We start from the raw sequence: 21,927 nt of genomic DNA on the forward strand, positions 1-21,927 counted from the left end.
ATGCGCCCCATTAACGCCCTCGGGCTTGCCTTGCTTCCCATTGCAGCTGCCAGGAAACACTCATCATGCGATTGCGGGACCGAAACTCTCCGTGGAAAACATTACGAATACGACTGGTTGCTCACATACAATGTTTGCGTTTACAGCTACCCCAGATCGGTGAGAGTCTTTCCCCTAGCAGCATTTCCCAACTGGAAATTCATTCTAACCTCCCACCCTTTCTGGGGTCATCAGGCGGAATATGACTTTCAAACAGGCCGCGTAAGTGCTCAACGCCACCCCCCTTCACCTCTTTTTTTTTTCTCTTCATGATGACATATCCTAACATCAATTTGTTACAGTGCGAGGCCGTCGATCTCATGTCAGGTGACCGATTTCACGGAGATTGCGAATACTTTGGGAAGAATGGGTACTTTCCTGTGTCGCCGTCTGACAACATAACCCTCGACGAGAATCTACCACGCCTATACCACATTCACAAAGACAGGAAGGTTGGCTCCAGATGCCGCTAAAAATCATGATTTCTTTGCCGCTGTATGATGCTTCTGCCAGGACTGCGGTCGGCATCAATCGGCATCAGTCATGCATGGGGATGTCTTACTTGACACAGGTATTGGGGCTGGGACGGGATTCATCGGCTATTTCTTTTTTATTGCTGCAGAATTTTCGCATTACAACTACTTGAGCTGCCTTGACGATATCCTGGTCGTGGGCCAAGTTATTCTGGCGGCGGCGGTCATCCCTCTGTAACATATGCCCAAGTACGAGTTTAGCAAGAAAATAGACGGGGTCGCTGTACAGCCTGAAATCCGCGTGGGAAGCCCGTAGTAGGTAGGCCCATGCCGTCTTGGCGCACAACCGACGCTGCGGTCCCGGCTAACGCCGTTGGCCAATTGACATCGTTCACCCGCAATCCCGCTCGGCCACCGAGACCCGGAGCTACCGTCCGGCATAGCCCCGGGTACGGGGCTCCGCATGGCTCGGCGCAGTATCACAGCCTGGCTGACGTGTCGTATTTTTTTTGTTCTTGCTTAATCACGTTACCGCACACAAGTAATATCAGGGTCTTCCGCTGCAACGACAACTTTACGACCCCGACTTACGCGCCGCCTCCCAGCTGCGATACGAACTCCACTGGTCATAGCTTGCGTTTCCATTTCCTTTCCCTACAAACTCCTCATGGCTCTCGTCCAGACCAGGCTTGAAGCATCCTGTAAACCTCGCTTCCCCGACTTTTTCCAACTTCATGGCGTCGTCCGACTCGGAAACTGCGTTCTGGAGCAGACGGGTCGGGTTGTTGGTCTTGAAGACGGGCAGCGTAAACTGTTGTGTTTGGTCGTCAATCACGCTAGATAGCCAGATGATGGCGTAGTGCTTGTTCTTGTTTGCCATTTTGCTCAGTGGCCCAGGCGCCACCTCCGTGATTCCGGCAAACTCGAGCACCAGTGGCGACATGTATCTGTAGTGGACGGGAAGTAATGACTGTTTCTTGTCGAGCGTCCAGGAGTAGCCTCCCTCTGACCGCTCTCCTCCTTTGACTACTCTGCGCGATCCGCCCGTGCGCAACGTGAGTTTCCTGGTGTTGATGCCGTGCCCAATGCAAAAAATGGGCGACGTAATGGCAAACGTGCCGACATCATAACCCAGGAGCGGCTTTTCCAACTGGACGCCCACTGATCGGAAGATCATGCCAACTCGGATGCGGCCCTTTCCGGCACCGCCATTGAGGTCATAGTACTTGACAACCGAGGAGGATTCATGGAAAACTTCTGGCAGTTTTAGAGCGACCACGCCAACAAGACAGTCGTCGGAGCGTTTTCTCGTGTCCCATACAGACAGCGTCACTCTGGCCGCACGCCAGTCCCGAATACAAGTCTCCGTGCTGGAATTGAAAACTGGACTGTTGGAAATGGACTTGACCCGAGTTCTATAAGCCAGCTTGTCATTCACATCCGCAGCGACATACAGCGACGGAATGTAGTCGATGCTGACCGTCTCTGCTTCTGCATCGTCGTCACCATCCCAGTCTTGACCGAGCACCTTGACATACCCCAGGGATTGCTTGTGCGGATTTTCTACTTCCACGTTGAGGCACTGGTGTATGGTCAACCCGAGTATTCCCGTCGGGAACCCTGGGTTGGGCACCGTATTTTGCGCATTTTGAACAGCCATCTCCTCAGACGCCTTTTGCTGTTCGCCATCATGATCGCGACGACCTGGGCCGTCTGGTCTTGGCTTTTTCTCGAACTCTTCCCGCGGAAAGTAGCCAATCTCCCATTCAAGCACGCCTTCGGCATCGGTACCTGCTGTGTCGCCTTGGAGGCGGTCCTCTCGTTTGTGCATCTCGCTGCTGTGTAGGATAAGTTCCTGCAAGGGAAACTCGCAAATGCCAGAGACGTCGTCAGATCCAGTGGTGTCGGAATCCCATAATCTAAGTAGCACGTTCTCTTGGCGCTTGACATGTTCTGTCCGGATCATGATGTTTGCCGACTCTTCCCACACAGGATTTCTGTCCCCTTTGATGATTCTAGATGCGTACATGGGTTTTTCGTACTGGCTGAACGCAATTGTCAAGTAAGGGTCTGCCCCTGGTCCTCTCGTATCTTGACGAGCTAGATTGCGAGCTCGATGGATCTTGACCACGAGAACACCGATGGCCTCCGTCTCTTCCTTCTCGTCTGACCCTCCAATATAGGCTGTCATATCCAGACTCGTCGACTTTGGCTGAACAAAATCAGTCATGGCTGCGTTGATCTGCGAATTCAAAACAGAATCAATAATGGGCAGGTTCAGCAAGTCGAATGCCCATGGCGCGCCAATCGATACACAGGCATTTATTTTCGGATGCTCAGTCAAGGCAAACGTAGCCATTTTCAAAAACGGCAAGTCGGGGTGCATCTGCAACCGCACCCGGATCACGGCGAAAAATTCCTTGACCTGCACAAAGACTGGCAGAGGCACCGGGCCTAGCCTCACCAGTATGTCGGCGTGCATGTGATCCTTTCGCGATCGCAAGGGAGATTGATGATACGCCATGGCAATCTCCAGGTTGTAAAATACACCACCTTCCTCCCTTTCAATGGCTTTCTCTCGCTCCTTGGCTTCACCGGCTGATAGCGAGGTGCGGGTTCCGTGAGAAGGCACCAGTTCCCCAAATTCAGAATCGGGAAGGGACCGCATCGAAAGGACCCGGGCTGGCTGGTTTCCATGTCCGAGGCTGGTAATGCGCACAGAGACGGGTGCACTCTTCGGAATATATGGCTTGATTGCCTCGTTGACCTGGGCTGCAATGCTGTCGAAGAATTCCTGCTGAAGCGTTCCCCATAGAGTTTCTACCAAGCTGTTCATCCACTCTACCGATTCTGGTACGTATCGTAACTTCTCAGTCTTTTGCTCTGCTTCGTCAATCTTATGACTGGCCACATTTTCCCCTACCGTTTGCAAGATGAAATAGACAGCCGCCGCCACACCACCGGCCGGAAAGAGAGATTTCACAAATCCCTTGAGCCCGCCACCGATGAAGAGCCAGTCAAGAAAGACAATGACCCCAAACACTGTGTACGACACCATCATCAGAGGGTTCTCATTGGAATCAAACACCCGCTCAAAGTTGGGCTCCGGAGTTGGATGGAACAGGACATTGGACTTTTCCCCTCCAATTGGCACATCATTAGTTTGCCCGGCCTTTGGTGTATCGTCCATTGCCAGCGCATTTTCCTCTTGCTTGTACTCATGCTTGTCCTGTCGAGGTTTTCTGATCCATGTTTGATCAGACTCAAGATACCGTTTAGACGCTTCCAGGACCTTTTGTCTTTCATTGTGAAATGCTTGAATATTCGTCGGGGGATTCCGCTCAGAGTACGCCTGGCCGTAAGGAGTCGGATCTGCCTTTAATGGGCTGTTTTGAGTTGGCGGGTGTGTTGCTGGATCAGGAGACGGAATGGTCTGCACATGGTGATGATTAGCCTTCAATGGTAAATCATTTTCTGGGCAAATCAACGGGTTACCTGAGAGGCAGACGGCTGGCGATCAGCAAGTCCCTCTTTGTTCATGCTGGCGCTTCCTGGCTCTGCCGAGCCTGCACCACCGGCGCTTGCCCCCGAAAATCGCACATGTTCTTTACTTTGCGCTATCATGTCCTTTCTACCGGTACTCTCCATTGTTGTAGTCGGGGGAACAAAACATATGACAGCTCTGCTTTTGATGCATGTGCTTTACTTCATAGTATAATTGTTTCCAACGATGGAGTCAAACCAAACCTGAAATGAATCTCCAAGCTGTAATGACGTTTTGGTTGCCCCATCAGGCTTGCTGAACGTGGCTTGATCATGATGTCATAGAGTGAGCCGCTTATGCAACTGTTGCAACTGTCGCGGTTTCCGTTTTAGGGACTTTACAACGTCATCCCCATGACTGACGATGTAAGTAGTCTGGCTCAATTAATTCGCGGTGAATAGGTAGTCTTTAATTCAAGTTTATAGACGATATTTACAATTTTCCCTCTTTCCCATCCAGGATTTCGCCTTCACAGACGAGCTAGTTTACTCGAGATGCCTCCCTATTCTGCAAGAAACAAGGTATGCCGCCAGCTGTCAACAGTTGTCATTGTCGCCAGAGGTACCACCTAAACTCGGCTGACAACCTCAAATCAGGTTCCCACCATTCAGAAGCTCGCAGAAGACCTCTCGCAGCGATTAAATCTTCAGAAAGCTGATGCATCCAAAGCGACCTCTGGAAAAGAATCTGAAAAAATTGCGGTCGCAAAAGCAGCTTCAAGAAGAAAAGTCGTTGATCCTACGACGAAGAATGAAGTTGAAATACAGGATGTGGACGGGTCGTTCGAGAATGCCATTCGTCGTCCGAAAATCACCATCCCTCGCATCGAGCATCTCCCAAAGGGCCAGGGTGAGGAGTATAGGCGCACTCTGGACGATCTAGCACCACCCGAAGCTGATCCAGAAAGGACGCATGAGCATTTCCAACGCAGCAAAAAATACCGGGCGACTTACCATCCACTCCCTCTAGCTGACCTGAAGTCCAGCTTTCAGGCATTGGAAGGAGCCATACATCAGACCACCGCGGTCATCATGTTTGGTATTGTAGCGCTGAACTGGATATTTCTCGGTGGAGGCTGGAAAGGGCTACTCGCATCTTTTTCTACCGGGGCAGTTGTGGCATGCGGAGTGCATCTCTGGCTCCGTAACATACAAGAAAGTGCAACTGCTGCGACTTGGGATGCTGAGCGCCAGCGAGCAACTGCTGCAATAGAGTCGCTTGTTCCAGAATCGGCAGAATGGATCAACTCGCTAGTTGATATCGCTTGGAAGTTGATCAATCCAGAGATTTTTGCTGCAATGGCGGATACGCTTGAGGATGTCATGCAGGCATCTGTTCCCCAAGCTCTGATACAAAATGTCAAGGTGTCTTCAATCGGACTTGGGGACGAAGCTTTCAAAATACTATCCCTTCGTTCCCTCCCCTCCGTGGAAGAAGACGCAGTGCAAAACGAGAAACGTGACAGCGAATTTTCGCAACAAGAGAAGGACGCAAAAAAGGAAGAGAGGGTATTGGAAGGTGAAGACGACCCAAACGCAAAGTACTACAATCTCGAGGCCTCTTTCGCGTACCATGCGATTCCCGCCAAGGGCGTGATTGGAAAGGTTCGTGTTTTTGCATTTTTCTCGGCTTTGTATCGGGAGAGGGGGAGGCAAATGCTAATGCTGATTGAACAAAGGCCAAAAATTTGCATCTGGAAGTCATCTTCTTCCTTGGGGTTCAAGGTCTTGTAGGCGTTCCATTGCCTATATTCGTGGAATTGAATGGCATCATTGGCACCGTGCGTCTTCGATTCCAGCTTACACCGAATCCCCCATTTCTAAAGAACTTGACCTTCACATTCATGGGCCTTCCAAAAATCGATGCTTCAGCAATACCGCTCACGTCCAAGGGAATCAACGTTCTGAACTTGCCGCTGATATCCAGATTCATCAATTCTTCCATTGCCGCAGCACTGGACATGTATGTTGCCCCCAAGTCTCTCATTATGGATCTGTCCAAGATGCTGCAGGGCGATTCCGTGAAGAAAGAGACGGACGCCTTGGGGCTCATATATGTCAGGATCAAACGAGCGGAAGGTATCGCTGCTCAGGATAGGTTGGGCAAAAGCGATCCCTTCATTACTCTTGCCTTTTCAGAATTTGGAAAGCCAGTTTACTGCACCCGCATTATTGAACAAGATCTCAATCCCCGCTGGAATGAACAAACATGTGTCCTCGTATATCAGGAACAACTTATGGCAGGCGAGAGGCTCTCGGTAGAATTATGGGACTCGGACGTGATTACCTCGGACGATGTGGTTGGCAAAGTGCATTTCGATCTTCGGGATTTGATAAAGAACTATAGCAATCGGATCGCCGAGCGCGCTGATACTCTTGAAAGCGAGAAGGGGGAAACTCTGCCGGGGAAACTGTACTGGGACGTCGGCTACTTTCCACGTGCGGAGTTCAAGGCATCTATGCAATCACACGGCAAGGATGTGTCTCTCCCCGACTCACTCCAAGACCGACCCGAGTTTCAAGATGACAAGGGTGTCGTGACCACGCTACATGAGGTCAATGTCACCACAACGCCTCCCGACCCCTCATTCCCTTCAGGTATATGCACAGTCCTTATCCATCAAGTGTCAAATCTCGAGGTGCATCGTCAGTCGGGAACCTTTGGCAGTTATGAAATCTGGAATCCGGCTCAAGCCACGGGAGAAAATACCGACGAAGAAGCGGACGACTTGCCCTCTTCCTATTGCACGATTTTGCAGAATGACGAATTGGCGTTCAAGACCCGTACAAAGGTCAAAAGCTCGACGGCGATATTTAATGCCCAGACTGAGCGTTTTGTGAGAGACTGGCGCACGAGCGTTTTCACCATTACATGCCGAAACAGCGTCCACAGAGAACATGACCCGATTCTTGGTGCAGTCGTCATCAAGTTAAGCGAAGTCCTGAAGACGGCATCGCAGAAGACGGCGGTCTATGCTCTCGATGGCGGCATGGGATACGGCCGGATCTTGGTCTCAGTCTTGTTTAGGTCGGTCAATTTGAAGTTGCCCAAGAACTTGCTGGGCTGGGACCTGGGCAGCGTCGAACTCCTGGGCGACAAGGTCGTTGTCGAGGGTGATGTAGCTCGAGCTTTGTCCAATTCTCGAATTACTGTCGCTTCTGATTCCGGGAAACGCAACATTGCACGGAGCTGGATCGACAGCAGCGGGAACGGCGCTTGCACGACCGAATGGAGTCTCGGCTACTTCAGAGAAGGTTCAAAAGAGCTGCAGCGCCACCGCGTCATCGTTCCTGTCCGCCATCGCTATCAATCTCCCCTTCGACTGCAATTTTACAGCTCTGCAAGCCGGAAGCCCATCGCATACGCTGTGTATTGGCTTGCCGACTTGGTTGACAACACGTCCACGGAGCTCACTCTTCCGGTGTACAAGACGTCCCAGCCTAAGCAACTGACGCAGAACTACCTCAGGAGCGATGAGCCCGCAGACCAGTATGGGGTGGAAAAGATAGGCCAGGTCAAGTTAACAGTGCGATTCAAGATGGGCATGGATAATTCTCATTACGAGTGGCTCAAAACGAATGACGACTTTGAGAGTTTCGAAAGCTGGCGATGCACCCTTGCAGAGGGTTACCGCATCAGGATTGTAAAGCGCGAAACACCAGAAACAGTAAAGCAGTTGCTCAAGAGTGAGGAGACCAGTTGTGAGGATTCCAAAATGAGCACCAGTGATGACGCAAGTAGCAAAGACGAAGAGGACGACGATGCCGCCGATTCAGAACAGCTCCGATTTCCCCGCAAGGCACCGGGAGCCGACGCGGAAACCGACACGCCTCCTTCAAACCCGGAATCATCCACGAGCCAAGCATTCGCGCACGAGCTCGGCCAGTACGCCTCGTCCGATGACTCGACCTACACGGATGACGACGATCCCTCAATTTTTGTCCAAGAGGATCTCATGGACTCGGAAATTGAAGATGAGGAGCTCAAGAAGCGGCGACAGAAGCAGGACGGTCGAGAGAGCAAAGCAGAGCTCCACCGAAAGCTCAGAGGAAGCATGAACATCAAGGCGGTGCGCCAGCTCAAGTTTGTCAAGGACGAGGCAAAGGTGCTGGGACGCAAGATTAAGAGCCGATTTAGTATGAAGGGGCGCGAGCCAGAAGGTAAGAAACCTTGCAGATTGGTGTCATGGTAGACTGCTCACTAATTGATGGCAAAAGTTGAAACGGAGATTTCCCAAGGAAACTAAACCGTCAGCCCCTAAAACGTCGGCCCCAGCTGAGTGTAGTCCATGCGCGTATCTTGGGTCAACTGCAACCGGCTGTTGTCGTCTGAAGATTTAGCCCTGGTGAGCAAGTAGGAGGAGCTACAATCAAGTCTATTGTCAGTTGTTGATGTCTGAAGTTGGTCCGTAGTCAAGTAGGAGGACATCCAATCCATCTAGGTAGTCAGCTGTTGCCCTCTCAACCATGGTGACACGTAGGCAAACGTCCAACACCAAAATCCACACTGCGCAGCCTCCGTAACAGCCTCTGCTACATCTCACAGGCGCCGAGCCGGTCAAGTCCCGCGTAGTCGCCCACGGTCAAAGAGAATCGCACGCTGAAGCCGCAGAAGCTCCGAGTAACGAGCCCAATATATCACCTCTTAACTGCACTTGTGCCGCAGCTTTCCCACCCGATGGCGTCGGTAGCCACGCGTTGACACGTGCCCTGGTACATACCCAGGGTTTCGAGAGTTCGGAAGTGCTTATTCTTTGCTATTCTCCAACAGGATGCTCGCTTCCTCGGCGCTGCCGAATGAGCGGGCATAGGGCGGAAAAGTCACGCCTTGCGCCACGGCGTCGCCTAGGTAAGGGGGTACATGACTATTGGCAGTCATTGCGTTGGGCCGCGCGCATGCAGCCTTCCGGGGGAAAGACGATGGAATATTGGCCCAGGGCGTGAAATCTGGCGATTCCTTACGGGCGAAATATGTTGCTGGGTGATGGTTTTCAAAGAGCCCTTGTGTTAAGCATAGAGAGGGCGCCGCACCATCCAGCCCCATTCTTTGGCAAACACAGCAATGGAGGATGACCTTGGTTCCGGCTGGCATGACGGGGAAATCGACGTCATTGACGTCAAGGGCCCATTATAGTCAGGTATGGTGGACAAACTTACAACATCCAGGCCAGACGAGTACAACCCAAGACGCACCGCGCTTCTTCGGATAACGCATCTGGCTGGTAGGAGTTGCACACGGCCGACGGTATTTCGGCAGATGGTCTTTCGACAGCCGGGGATCATAAGCCGGTGTGTATTGGTGGCAAGGCTCGGCACGAACCCCGCGGGATTTTTACCGAGACGCTCTGCCGAGCACGCTTCGCATCCGATGGCCTGCGTTTGGGCAGATACCCTGCGTTTGTGCAGATGCCTCATTTCGAGGCATCGGGGGCGGGTGACACGGAACTCATGCAGCACACGCCATGACGGAGGAGGAATTCGAAGTCAAGAAGAAGGGAAAGCGAGGAAGAGCGACTGGTAAGTTGCATGCCCAGGAAGACTTGGGCCGAGCTACATGTCCGCATGCAAAGCGTCGTGCCGAGGGACTGCTTGCATCGCCAGATGCCGTGCTAGCAAGACATGGCGCGGTAATCAACAATATGCAGCTATGTGGCTTTCAAGAGAGGCTGTCTCCAGACGTGAGGAAGCAACTCCATCGCCAGATGCCTGGTGAGGAGTCACGTTGTGGTTGGTGTGAGTTGGCACTGAATTCAGCACTGTACAATGGTACCGGGAATTCACAAAACCAGCCGCCGTCTGCGCCGTGCGTCTGCTCCAGGGTCGTGATGAGGGCAGAAGCAAAGAAGAGATTCGTCAACACTTATTACAGAGTACGGCAGGGTGCTGTGGAGAGAAATGCCGCACCATACAGAGCGCACAGCACGCAGTGCACACAGTACTCCGTACACAGACCACAGTGCAATGTTGGGGTGGGACCAGCGTCAGCCCGCTCCAAGGCTGCTTACAGGGGAAAAACCCTCGAACCTGCCATGTTTCAAACCATTGATCCTAACTTGAATTCAACTCGCACACAAGCTACGGGGCCGATCCCGACCCCGACCCCGACCGCGGCGTGAGACAGACTTGCGTCCCGTTCCGCGAACTCAACGTTAGCGTCAGCTTTTCTTCCCACGGCCCCGGGTCACGGCTCTGCAGAGCGGAAAACTCCTGCAAGAGCCGCACCGTGACGTACGACACCTCTGTCAGGGCGTACTGCTGACCGACGCAGATGCGCGGGCCGCCGTTGAACGGCAGATACTCCCAGCGCGGCTGCAGCTTTCCGTCCTCCCACCGCTCGGGGCGGAACTCGTCGGCATCCGGTCCGTAAAAGTCCTTTCTTCGGTGCATGGCGTAGACGTTGTAGCTGACGCGAGTGCCCTCGGGGACGAAAACCGGTGATTGACCATCGGGGCCCCCGCCCGTGGGCAAGACGGTGTCTCGTGTGGCTTGACGACTGTTCATGGGGACGACGGGGTGAATGCGCAAGGCTACACACAAAATCAAACGTCAGTCTCTCGGATGGGCCCCCCCAGTTTCCTTTTCCACGTCAAATCCATTTTCTTACACTCGTTCATGCAGCACTTGAGGTAGCGGAGGTTCCGTAGCTCTTGGTAGCTAGGCAGTCGGCCGTCTAACGAGGAGACTTCGGCTTGCAGCTTGGCCCAGATGGCGGGCTTTTTAGCCAGCATGAAGAACATGTTGCTGAGCAGGCTGGCCGTGGTGTCGCGTCCGGCCAGCAAAACGTTCATGACCTCGTCCAGGATGCAGAGCTTGTCCGACGTTCGCCTCGCTAGCTCGCGCGAGAAGACGTACTTGGCGCGCTTGCCGTCGCCGTCGCCGTGGCGCCCCTTCTCATCCTCGGCCTCGACGGCCTCGACGGCCTTTTCGACCAATTGCTGGGCAAAGTCGCGGCAGTACTTGTTGCACATCTTGGCCTTTGGGTCGCGGTAAAACTTGGACAGGCCGCCGAGGATGTTGCGTATCCGAATATCATCCTGCGAGTAGTTGAAAGCCTCAGCAAAGCTGAGCTCGCCCGACGCGATGATGTCCTGCTTCAAACTCCCGACCGACTGGCCAAACAGGAATTCCGTGGCCGAGTCAATGGTGTAGCGGAAGAAAATCTCCTGCAGATCGACCGTCGTCTTCCCATCGCGCGGGATCAAGGCGAGCATGTCGGGGATCAGGGCCTCAAAGGCCGCCAGGTCGGCCACCTGCTCGCGCGTGAAGTTGGGCCGGATGAGAGCGCGCGAGTTGTGCCAGCGCTGGCCGTCGGTGTCGAAAATGCCCGTCCCGAGGAGAGGCCCAAAGTTTTTGAGGCGGTCGCCGAGGATGAAGTCGTCAAACTTGAGCGACAGCACCGTCTTGATGTTGTCGGGATCCGTGGTGAAGATTATGCGCTTGCGCAGCACGTCCATGGAGTGGGTGGTCCCGCAGGCCTCGTAGCGCTGGGCAGACGTCTCGAGAATCTTGTGCTCCTTGGCACGACGCAGCTGTTGGCGGATCATGTCGAGGCCCAGAATAGGGTCAGCGGTGCGAAATCTGGCCGGGGGGCGACAACCGTGCTGACGCGCAAATCGACGACGAGCAAGCAGCTTGCGGATTCTGGACGCCCCGAGGCCGAGTATGGCGAGGCCGACGAGGGCAAGCACCAGGTGCCTGGCCGGGATAAGAAGAAGTTCTGACAGCTCCATGAGTTTGCTGGATGGATGGGATTTTGGATGCCGGCCAAGACAAGACGGCAAAGGAGTCGGGACGGCTGACGAGACGAGACGAGCCGGCGCAGGAAGGCAGGCAAGGTTTGGCGCAAGCTCTGGGTTCGGGGATGCGGGTATGGCATAGCCTTTTAGTAGGCAGGAGTGATGGAGCTGCTGCAGCGTGGAGAGCGGTTTTTCGTCGTCTCGAATCGGATGGTTGACGTGGTCCGTATTCCGCAGGCAAGATCGGGATAGCAGCCAGCTGAGGTAAGCCCCGCCTCCCCGCCGATGGCCCCACCCAACGCGACGACGGTTGCGTAATGCATAACGCATACCGAGCAGTCAGCAGCGAGCAGCGAGCAGCGAGCAGTGAGCAGTGAGCAGTGAGTGAGCGCGCAGCACCTCCTTTTGGCCTTGCTTGTTGACGTGTCCCTCCCTCGTTGTTGCGGCCAGACGGAAGCAAGCTGTGCTGACACATCGGCTGCCGAGCTTGCTCGCCCGCGGCATCGGGCAGCAGCCAACTCGTCCACGACGAGCTATCCCGGTTGCCAATGCCGCCCAAAGCCCTATCCGAGAGCTCTTGCGCGTTGGCGGGCGTGCCAGTAGCTGTTAGCCGCGTGCAGCCCCGGTCGGCAAGGCGGCGTCCTCGGCTGTCTGAGTTGGCCGTGGGTGGGCGCTGCTAGGCGAGTGGGAGGGCATGCAGCCGTTGTCGGATTGCGTCGAGGCCAAAACTCCGATCCGCCGAGAAGGGAAATAAAGGTTGCATGCTACCTCGTGGGCCCGACCTGCGTCATCGCCATAGTTGCCGGCAGCGGTCGCTCATCAAAGCTCGCCGCGTCGTCAACAGCCAACTGCAGTCTCCCCATGTTCCGTTGGCGGCTGGACCGGCCCCATCACCACCAGCCTCTGCAACCCTGGTCGAGATGCAGCAGTGCTGCCGGGGATTTACGTGCCTGCCCTGAATCGCGGGCCGTTGCAGCAAATCGTTTGTTCAGAGGTAGGCCCGAGTTGCCCCGGAAGAAGCAGAAGCACTTTGTACTGCTCCACCCCGAGTCTCCCCTACATTCGTAACACTCGCAAAGTGGTACTTACAACGCGGATCAACTGTTAAGCCCGAGTCAAAGCAATGCTTTCCCCCCATCTGCAGCAGTTCACGGCGTGCCTCCCGGCCCGTATTCCAAGTCATCGAGACGGATTTGTAGCCCCCTGTTACCCTGTCGTGTGAGTAGAAAAACAGCGATTCGCCAAAGACGACACATCTGTTGCCACGTAGACACCGAGCATCTACGCGGGAGGATGAAGAAAGTGGTGGCATGGCAATTTCCTCGCTATGTCGTTGTCTTGCATCACGCCGGAGCAAACAACATTCTAATGAGGCTTATAGGTGTCCGTCAGTTGCCCATTGCCAAGGAAAACCTGCAGGCTGCAAAACACACGTGCCTTGCAACTCTACGTCTTCGTCTTCACTAGGCGTTTCACACCGTAGAGCCCGGCAGCGGCAGCATGTCAGACAGTAAAAACCCCCAACAACCTCAGAGGCCCACGACCGAGTCTCTACTTGGTTCCATCGGCTACCGAGCCAAAATAGAGTTAGGAGGCAACAGGTCCTGATGAAGATGCGCCGACGGCGACTCTCTTCACCTGGCAACTTGCAATCCGACCCCAGGGAAGTGTGGCTGCGTGGCTGTTTCCAAGTTGCGGCCATGAGTTTGCCGAGTCCTGATAGCGTTTGCGCATACATGTCGTCGCGAAAAAGAACGGACTGTCTGCTGCTCTGTAGTACTTGGCTAGATGTTGATTTTATCCGGACCTGCATTGCAGTTGGGCCTGGACCTCAATAGCCCGGTTTCGACGGTTTCTAACCTCTCGTAGGCTCCTCGCTCGGTCTTGCGCGCCGTCACATCAAACGCCGACACAACAGCAGTGTCTTCTCCAGCGAAGGGCCTCGGCTCGTCTAGGTCACTGTCCCTTCTGTGTCCGCCCTGCCGAGAGTATACGACACAGCTATTTCTCCCCGTCAAACATTCTCCAGTCTCTCTGGCCGCCCGCCTGGCCGCCCGTTGGTTGACTGTCGCGGTCGTTGTTCCAAAGTCTCCGCTCCAATAGATCCTCGAGATTGCTGAGATGAACGCCCTGAAATGAGCTCCACCCAGCCGGCTTCGCTGACTGAATGCCCAAAACCGGTCGTGGGCCGGCGACGAAAGGGCGAACTCGATCCGTGTGTAACGTCACACGATTAAAGTCAAACGGGTTCTCTACCTTGACGCCTGATCCTGGCAGTGCATCTATTTTCGTACCCTTTGGCATCCTCCCTGGCCACCATTCGTGGGCCGAAAGCGCCGGGCTGAATTCAACTACATACTCGTCACCCTGAACGTCGACGATTCGAGCAGGGAGGTAGAGATGCGAGTCATCGAGAGTATGGTAATGTAATCGAAAATCCGGGTACATGACCGGTGCCTCGACAGAGTCGCCGATATGAAAGCAGCGATACGGCCGGACATCGTACCTTTTAATACTTCTTTGCCACGGTCGCCACAGCCGCCGCGTGCCCTTGCCGAATTGCCTCAACAGCTCTTCGGAAAGGGAAAAGACGTCACCATCTTCGTCATCCTGTTCACCGTCCTGAGCTTCTGGCATATCGGTTGCGCCTTGCTTCGGTAAAGTGTCCCAATCGACATACTCTATCTCATCGCCATCCACTACCGTGACTCTCGAATCGTACCAAAATCCGTCATGCTCGACCTGGCCAAAATCACAGAATGAGCATCGCACCTCGGCAGTTCTGATACGCGGTCTTTTGGCAGGAATGGTACATACCTGAATCTTTTCGCCAACCTTTGGCGGGTCGACAAATACCTTGGACGGTCCCAGCAGCGCACAGTCAACTTCTGGTAAGCTAGAACTTGAGGAGTTGTTGTCATCGCTTGACGTTTTTTCACAGGAGTTCTTGAGAGGCCACGTGGAAAATACAATAACATTTGCACCTCCATCAGCCGTAATAACATACTCTCCTCCATGACATGCCTTGAACTCGGTGACGTGAAGGTCGCAGCTCCAGGCATGTTGACCCGATTCCAGCTCATGCCGGATAGACAATGCAGCACCAACACAAATGCCCCCAATCGGACGTAGTTGCTTCGAGAGACTCTTGCGCTCGATTTGACCTGTTTGAAGATAACGAACGTAAACCTTGAAGTCTTGAGAAATATCGTTGAAGTGAGTAAAGAAGGCGTCGCCGCTTGCTTCCATGACCTCTCGTTCGGAAACGATTCCAAGTTCGTCAGATGTCGGAACGGCAATAATTTGGGCGGAGATCCAGCCGACATGGTCAGAAGGTGACTCGATTGTGGCCGGTAATGGAAGATCACCAGGTGCCCTTTCGCATTCGACAAGTATGCCATAGCCTGCGATTTGGAGGGCCAATCTTCTAAGTGTATCACACAAGGAGGAGTCGCGAATAAGGCTGAAAAAGTCTCGAGGCTTGACGTAACCCTTGTGCAGCGGATCGAGAGCAGACCGAAGAGCCGGGAGCCAGAGCGGCCGGATAGTGGAAGGGCGACGTGTGCCCATTTGGTCGAGGCCGTAGCGAGATCCTTGCTCGTGAACGGCATCGATGTTTCCAGTGGCGAGAATCCCGGTCGGTATCTTTTTGAGAACGAAGCACGTTTCTACATCGTGTACGAATCTTGCCCAAGAAACATACAACGACTGCCAAAAAAGGCGAAGGGTTAGTACTATGCGGCGACAGGCGAGATTGGAAATTATACGGAGGGCATTATGTAAGCGCCCTTACCTCGTAACGGAGAGCTGAGGCGTTGAGTTGGTCTTTTTGGAAGCGGTCTCTCCAAAATGATGCTCCTTCTGAGTTGCATGCTTGATAGTCTTGAATAGCCGACGTGTCAGGAAATAGGATAGCCTCCTGGAGTCGGTTCCGAAGGTTTTGGCATTCCTTTATGAGGCTTCCCACCATCTGGTCGATGTTGCCAGAACCCGTGCTGAGGTCCAGGTGAAGCAAGTTTCCATATACATTTGTTTGTGTGACGTGGGCGGGTTTGAGAATTTCCCCCCGACTCATCTGTTTCTGTTGCGCTGTTGCCATGTTGTGGAGAATCACGGCAGATATTGTGCTGTATATCCTGTGAAGTTGTTCGGCCTTGCGCTGAAATTCAGCGAGAGAAGGCCAGGAATCTTGTACAAAGCCCACATGCGCTTGACAAATCTCTTGCCATGCGGTCCTGTCTTTGTCGCCATTGTCGCTCCAGCAGCAAGGTCGATGTCCAAGGTCATTGCGAATTTTGTACACAAATCCGCAATGCTTTCCGGGACATGTGGGATAATGACAAACTCTGACATGAGAGGGATGTCCTTGTTGGCGGGGTTCTGAAACAAGGTCACTAAGAGTCTTAGCTCAGTGTCCAGCAGTTGAAGATCTTCGGCAGCCCGGGGGATGGAGTCGACTCGGGTTTTGATTTCCGATCCCAGCTTAATGAGGACTTGCAGGGTGGACAGAAGTTCAAAGGCCGACGACATGGTGATTGTGTGCCGAAGACGGCTGGCTGTTCTGGGGGATGTAGGGAGGTATGTGCCGCAACTGAACAATCCCTCTTAGTCCTGAGAACATTGCAGTCGTCTGTGATCTGGTTGACTGATTCGCGAAGCCAAGAGTGCGGGATTCCTTTAGGACATGTTTGGCAAAGTGAGGCTGCTGCTGGAAGCGGGCTTCACCTTTTGCGAGAAATTGCGTGTGGGGGCTAGCAGGGTGAGGCGTAGCTTCCCGCTTTGCCTCTTCGGCCATCTGGTGATGCTGAGCATTTTAGGGTGAGCCCGAATTGACGCTATGACGCATAATCTAACCGCTAGACTCAAATTAGTATGTAGAACTGATGTCTGCTCGCGTAAACCCAAGCGAACGGTCTATATTTTGCACAAACCCCCGTCTCTCCTGTCAATCGCGGTGAAACTCCCTAGGGATTCGCGGTATATCGAGCTACCAAGGGCCGCCAAATGCGTGAAGGAGGTATAGCCGGCGAGGGAAAAATGCCGTCGTTATACTGTAGACAACAAATTTGGGGTGGACAACTCTCTTTTCTCCTCCGCATTTGGCTAGTTCGTACCAAGTGGGGCACTTGGTAGGCCGGCGGGTATTTCATCTCAGCTAAGCTCTTCTCGGCCAGATAATGCCAAACCAAAAGCCCGTCCCCTCCCCCACCACGAAAAGTTTATAAGTTAAGACATGTTCATCTCAGATCCGACTCCATGAAAAGCTGGCTGAAACAGTCGGGAGCGGTGGGCTTGGACGGTCTCGAACTTGCCGATTTCCCAGCCACCGGGCGTGGCGTTCGAACACGGAAGCTCTTCAAGCAAGGACAAAATATCCTCACCATCCCATGTCGCACTCTCTGGACGGTCGAGCACGCACATGCTGATGCCATTCTCGGGCCAGCTCTTCGCTCAGCAAGTCCACCCCTATCAGTCGACGACACACTGGCTATTTACATTCTCTTTGTCCGGTCGCACGATTCTGGATACGATGGCCTGCGAAGCCACGTGGCGGCGTTGCCTGCGAGCTACTCTTCAAGCATCTTCTTCACAGAGGACCAGTTGAAAGTCTGCGCCGGGACGTCATTGTATACCGCCACAAGGCAGCTGCAGCAACGCGTCGAGGACGATTACAGAGACCTGGTCGTTCGAGTACTTGGGCCGTATCCAGATCTTTTCCCGCTAGACAGGTTCACCGTCAAAGATGTAAGTACAGTATCATGCATGCCGGATCGGTCTCGCCAGTAAACTACTAATGCTGCCTTTTTTTCTTTTTCTTCTTTTCCAGTACAAGTGGGCCCTTTGCACTGTATGGAGTCGTGCGATGGATTTCGTACTGCCCGACGGAAAGTCAGTTCGACTTTTGGCGCCGTTCGCAGACATGCTGAACCACTCGTCCACGGCTAAGCAGTGTCATGTCTACGATGCGACGTCGGGAAACTTGTCCGTCCTTGCGGGGAAAGACTACGAAGCCGGGGATCAGGTATGTCCGCCTTATTCTGCGATGGCATCAACTCGTGCGCTTACTCTGGAGTGTTCTTTGTCAGGTGTTTATCAATTATGGGCCTAGCCCGAATAATCGACTGTTACGTCTCTACGGCTTTGTCGTACCGGGCAACCCCTACGACAGCTATGATCTCGTTCTTACCACGCACCCCATAGCTCCCTTTTTTGAGCAGAAGCAGAAGCTTTGGGCATTGTCTGGACTCGGTTCGACCTCTACCATCACCCTCACTCTCGCCGACCCGCTACCGAAAGACGTTCTTCGATACCTCCGTATTCAGCGATTGGACGAAACAGACGTCGCCGTCTTGGCGCTTCAGCAAGCCAATGCTACCGCCACCAAAATCAGCCATTCAAACGAAGTGCAAGTCCTGCGGTTCCTGGTGGAGTCGATAGGCGGTCTTTTGGAGAGTTTCGGAGCTCGGCTGGAGAAGCTAGAAGAGCAGCTCGCGGAGGGCGTTTATTCTCCGGGAGGAAATGCTTGGGCGGCGGCGCACGTTAGCGTGGGCGAACAGCGGGTGCTGAGAATGGCGAGAAGGAGAGCGGAGGATTTGCTAGCGGCGATGGAGAGCGGCAGCGGGAACGGCAGGGGTTCGCTTTCGGCACAGGGGCGGTGCGCGAATTGCCAAGAGGTTTCTGCGCAGTTGATGTTGTGCGGGAGGTGCAAATCGGTCATGTACTGCGGTCGGACATGCCAAGTTGCTCAGCACAAGGAGCACAAGGTACCATGTCGAGCAGCAGCTGCCAAGAATAGCTTTTAGCTACAAGGCGTGTGTTTTGAGCCGGACACGAATGCATCTAACGTGCAAATAACGCCTAGAGACTGGGTCGGGTCGCGCACACGGGGGGTTAGGGTTAAGGGTTAGGTGATAAGGGGGAGACTGACGCGCATAGGTCCCAACGGCGGCAAGTTAAACACTTCCTCCGATTCTGCAGATCGGTGACCCTGCCGTCGCCACTCACTGCATTTTGCAAGCGGGCCAGTTGGCTGCGATAGTTCCGAACCTCAACGACTACTACTGTTTGAGCCGGTTGTCAGGAGCCGCTCTAGGAAACCCCTCGGCCGACCGCGCGGCACTGCGGTCGAGACTAGAGCCAAGGATGAGTTGAAGGAATGAGCAAGGAATAGAGCTGTATCGCGGGTCTTTCTCCAGATGCGGCTACCATCGCCTCCCCTACCCGTGGGAGATAAAGAGCAGCCGAATCCTGGTGTCATGAGTTTCACCTGAAGCAATATATACTTTATTGTTGCCTCATTTGTCACATACGACCACAGCCGCTTGAGAACTTTGGATCCCGTTCGATCTCCGGTAAATAAGCAAGCGAGCGCCAGATTAGTAGTTGGGTCGGTGACGACCAGCGAATCCCTGGTGTTGTATGTTTTTTACTGTTACTTTTTTTTTTCCCCTCTTGAAAATTTTTTCCCGCAGCTTTTTTCTCTTGTTTCCTTTTTTTTTTATAAATAAAAGTGCTCCTAATGTGAGCCCCCGGATACGCTACCATACAGTGTCACTTTCCTCGAGATAAGGACTGCTGAGAACAAAGACGTATCGGCAGTGAACTTGTGCGATGCCTGGAATGCAAGCTGATTCAGAGCCAGAGACAAAACTACTTTGATGCCCTTGCCTTTATAAAGCTGTCCTTCTTAGGTGATAGTGCAAAGAAAGGAAGAAATGGTATGATCATACTGGGGAGATTCTGGTTCAACTTGACTTGAATTACTCGGGGCCACACATGTATCGATCAAGCATGTACCACGGCGGCGCCCTTACCTGACACTGCAGACTTCGATGGCTCAGCGTAGCCTGCTTTCCGCCTCTTGCAGAACACGGGCAAAGGCTGCGGATAATGAGTCCTTGTTCTTTGAGAAATAAATGTCCTAGCTATGTGCACTTTTAAAATTACAAGTTTATTTCGGACCCGTGTTTTTCCCAGTACCCGCCTCTCTATTCTCCTCCAGCTGCATCATGGCCTGGTGTATGAAATCATCCAGCTGATCCTTTGGAATGGGATGATCCGAGTTATTACCAGACATGCTGAGGGTGGTTAAAGCATCGGCGGCCATTTCATCCAATCCTTTGCTTAGATAGTTACTCAACCTCGAGACATACTCACTAATTATGACCCTGTACGGGTTGAGGCCAATGAGCTGAGGGCGGTTCGGTCGCCAAAGGGCAAAAATGGTTTTAGCAAAAGCGTCTTTGGACTCCTGGTCGCTGAAAGAGTCGACTGCCAGCAAGTAAAGGTTCTTGACGTTAGGGTCCCGCTTGAAAACGGCGGAAACGGCGGAAACGGAGGTAGCATAAAAGAGGCCTGCCAAGGCCATGCTGACGAGAAAGAAGGGCTTCATCTTGGGGCGATAGGGGGCGGCAAGAGGCTTGCTGGGGGGTGCTGGTAGGTAGGAAGCTTGGGGAACCCCGTTTCAATGGAAGGATGGTATTGGGGATGCGAGCTTGCGAGAACAGAGTTGGACGAGGCCAGCCATAGAGGGCGGGGATCGGCCACGACATATTCTCGTGCTTTGCCGCAGCCATGATGAGTAAAACATCGCACCATGTAAGGTGAGGCTCTCACCAGGTCACCCTTGGGATCGAGGCTCGTCGCTTTCCCTCCGGCTCCGGCTTTTCCCAAGGCGCACCAATAGGCCGGCTGGAGCGTCTCTTGCCGCTGCCTTTCCCGTCGGCTCTGCTGCCGGGGAGAGGCAACTTTGGTGTCTGCAGTTCAGCGCGATAGCCGCGCCACAGAAATCCCGGTTCGTAGCTTGCTTCCTCGCCTTGTTTGGGTGTTTTGTCCAAGCACAGTGAAGCGAAGGTAGCCCGGCGGGTAAGTATTAGTCTGACTTAGCTGCTGTAATCTACCTACCAGGTACCTAGGTACCTAATGTACCTACCTAGGTACCTTAGTGTTGCACCAAAAGTGTGACGCCACACAATGTGTGACTTTATTGGGTATTATGTACTGCGATACGCCCCCCAGTTTTGCTAGCTAGGTCAATAGGTAGGAAGCTGATATACTTCACTACATTAAGGGAATATTTCTTAAGTGCATAACCCTATTATAGCACTTTTTGGAGCTTAGCTACTGGGTTTGGGTGTGGTTGGTTACTAATGATCTGACCAGGATTCGAGCCTACAGCCTTAACCCACGTGCAATTTGCACAGATATTAGGAAGTTACAGGTTTTAGTAAGACCATCCCTCCCGGGCTCATAACTGTTGCACCAAAAGTGTGACGCCACACAATATGTGACTTTATTGGGTATTATGTACTGCGATACTTAGGTACCTAGGTACCTACGCGCGCCACCCCGTGTCCTGGTGACTGTCTGTGACCGCCCTCAACAGCCCTTGACCGCCTATGACAGGGGTCGTGACAATATTAAAGGATATGACTATCATGACCATAAAAGATACTATTCAGACCCTTGCATGACTGTTCGGATGGTTATTCTATTGATACCTAACATTAATGTAGTAGCTGTAACTACTATAAGTTGATTAAATGAGCAATAAGGCTGCGATGCTATCTTAATCTATCCTACTGTTGATAATCGTAGACTGACTTACGACACTACTATCAGCATCCCACTATTATATTGCCTATAAAAAGTCGATTGCGTGAGCGATAGTTATGCACGCACTATAACTGTCAGTCAACGAAAAGACACTTATTGTGATAGTAATTATCCTTTAGTAAGACTAAGAGATAATAGTGACATTTATAGATAGCCGTGATAGTCATAGCGATAAAAGACTATATCTAGGTTATAAATATATGCTAACCGACACGATTCCTATGATGTATAACTCTTTTAGGCTGACCGATACGATTTTATAATACGCAACTCTTTTAGCCGATACGATTTTATAATACGCAATTCTTTTAGGCTAACCGATACGATTTTATAATGCGTAATTCTTTTGGGCTAAACGATACGATTCCTATAATATGCAACTCTTTTGGGCTAACCGATACGATTTTATGATGCGCAATTCTTTTAGGCTGACCGATACGATTCCTATAATGCGCAAATTCTATTAGGCTCTAACCGATGCGTATTATGATATATAAGACTATAATAATAGACTTAGTTTA

General features: G+C 52.8%; 7 protein-coding genes across 7 annotated transcripts; 3 read left to right on the forward strand and 4 right to left on the reverse strand.

The window, feature by feature from the left end:
* On the forward strand, nt 1-512 carry UV8b_00009 (uncharacterized protein; the record flags this gene model as incomplete). Its single annotated transcript, XM_043137507.1, has 3 exons — nt 1-159; nt 235-261; nt 342-512. 3 exons carry the CDS (start codon nt 1-3, stop codon nt 510-512), a joined length of 357 nt encoding a protein of 118 aa, XP_042993441.1.
* Nucleotides 513-1,086: 574 nt separating this feature from the next.
* UV8b_00010 (uncharacterized protein) lies at nt 1,087-4,052 on the reverse strand (the record flags this gene model as incomplete). The annotated part of the gene is made up of 2 exons (XM_043137508.1): nt 1,087-3,945; nt 4,008-4,052. 2 exons carry the CDS (start codon nt 4,050-4,052, stop codon nt 1,087-1,089), a joined length of 2,904 nt encoding a protein of 967 aa, XP_042993442.1.
* Nucleotides 4,053-4,550: 498 nt separating this feature from the next.
* Nucleotides 4,551-8,302, forward strand: UV8b_00011 (uncharacterized protein; the record flags this gene model as incomplete). The annotated part of the gene is made up of 4 exons (XM_043137509.1): nt 4,551-4,577; nt 4,653-5,660; nt 5,735-8,216; nt 8,274-8,302. The coding sequence occupies 4 exons, from the start codon at nt 4,551-4,553 to the stop codon at nt 8,300-8,302; spliced, it is 3,546 nt and encodes a 1,181-aa protein (XP_042993443.1).
* Nucleotides 8,303-10,130: 1,828 nt separating this feature from the next.
* Nucleotides 10,131-11,785, reverse strand: UV8b_00012 (uncharacterized protein; the record flags this gene model as incomplete). Its single annotated transcript, XM_043137510.1, has 2 exons — nt 10,131-10,582; nt 10,660-11,785. 2 exons carry the CDS (start codon nt 11,783-11,785, stop codon nt 10,131-10,133), a joined length of 1,578 nt encoding a protein of 525 aa, XP_042993444.1.
* A 2,007-nt stretch (nt 11,786-13,792) lies between these two features.
* UV8b_00013 (uncharacterized protein) lies at nt 13,793-16,321 on the reverse strand (the record flags this gene model as incomplete). The annotated part of the gene is made up of 5 exons (XM_043137511.1): nt 13,793-14,533; nt 14,609-14,714; nt 14,799-15,499; nt 15,585-15,927; nt 15,987-16,321. The coding sequence occupies 5 exons, from the start codon at nt 16,319-16,321 to the stop codon at nt 13,793-13,795; spliced, it is 2,226 nt and encodes a 741-aa protein (XP_042993445.1).
* A 726-nt stretch (nt 16,322-17,047) lies between these two features.
* UV8b_00014 (uncharacterized protein) lies at nt 17,048-18,594 on the forward strand (the record flags this gene model as incomplete). The annotated part of the gene is made up of 3 exons (XM_043137512.1): nt 17,048-17,536; nt 17,619-17,813; nt 17,878-18,594. The coding sequence occupies 3 exons, from the start codon at nt 17,048-17,050 to the stop codon at nt 18,592-18,594; spliced, it is 1,401 nt and encodes a 466-aa protein (XP_042993446.1).
* Nucleotides 18,595-19,742: 1,148 nt separating this feature from the next.
* UV8b_00015 (uncharacterized protein) lies at nt 19,743-20,183 on the reverse strand (the record flags this gene model as incomplete). The annotated part of the gene is made up of 1 exon (XM_043137513.1): nt 19,743-20,183. The coding sequence occupies one exon, from the start codon at nt 20,181-20,183 to the stop codon at nt 19,743-19,745; it is 441 nt and encodes a 146-aa protein (XP_042993447.1).
* Between the last annotated feature and the right edge of the window lie 1,744 nt (nt 20,184-21,927).

The sequence above is a fragment of the Ustilaginoidea virens genome, chromosome 1 (assembly GCF_000687475.1).
Source record: "Ustilaginoidea virens chromosome 1, complete sequence".
Classification (NCBI taxonomy): domain Eukaryota; kingdom Fungi; phylum Ascomycota; class Sordariomycetes; order Hypocreales; family Clavicipitaceae; genus Ustilaginoidea; species Ustilaginoidea virens.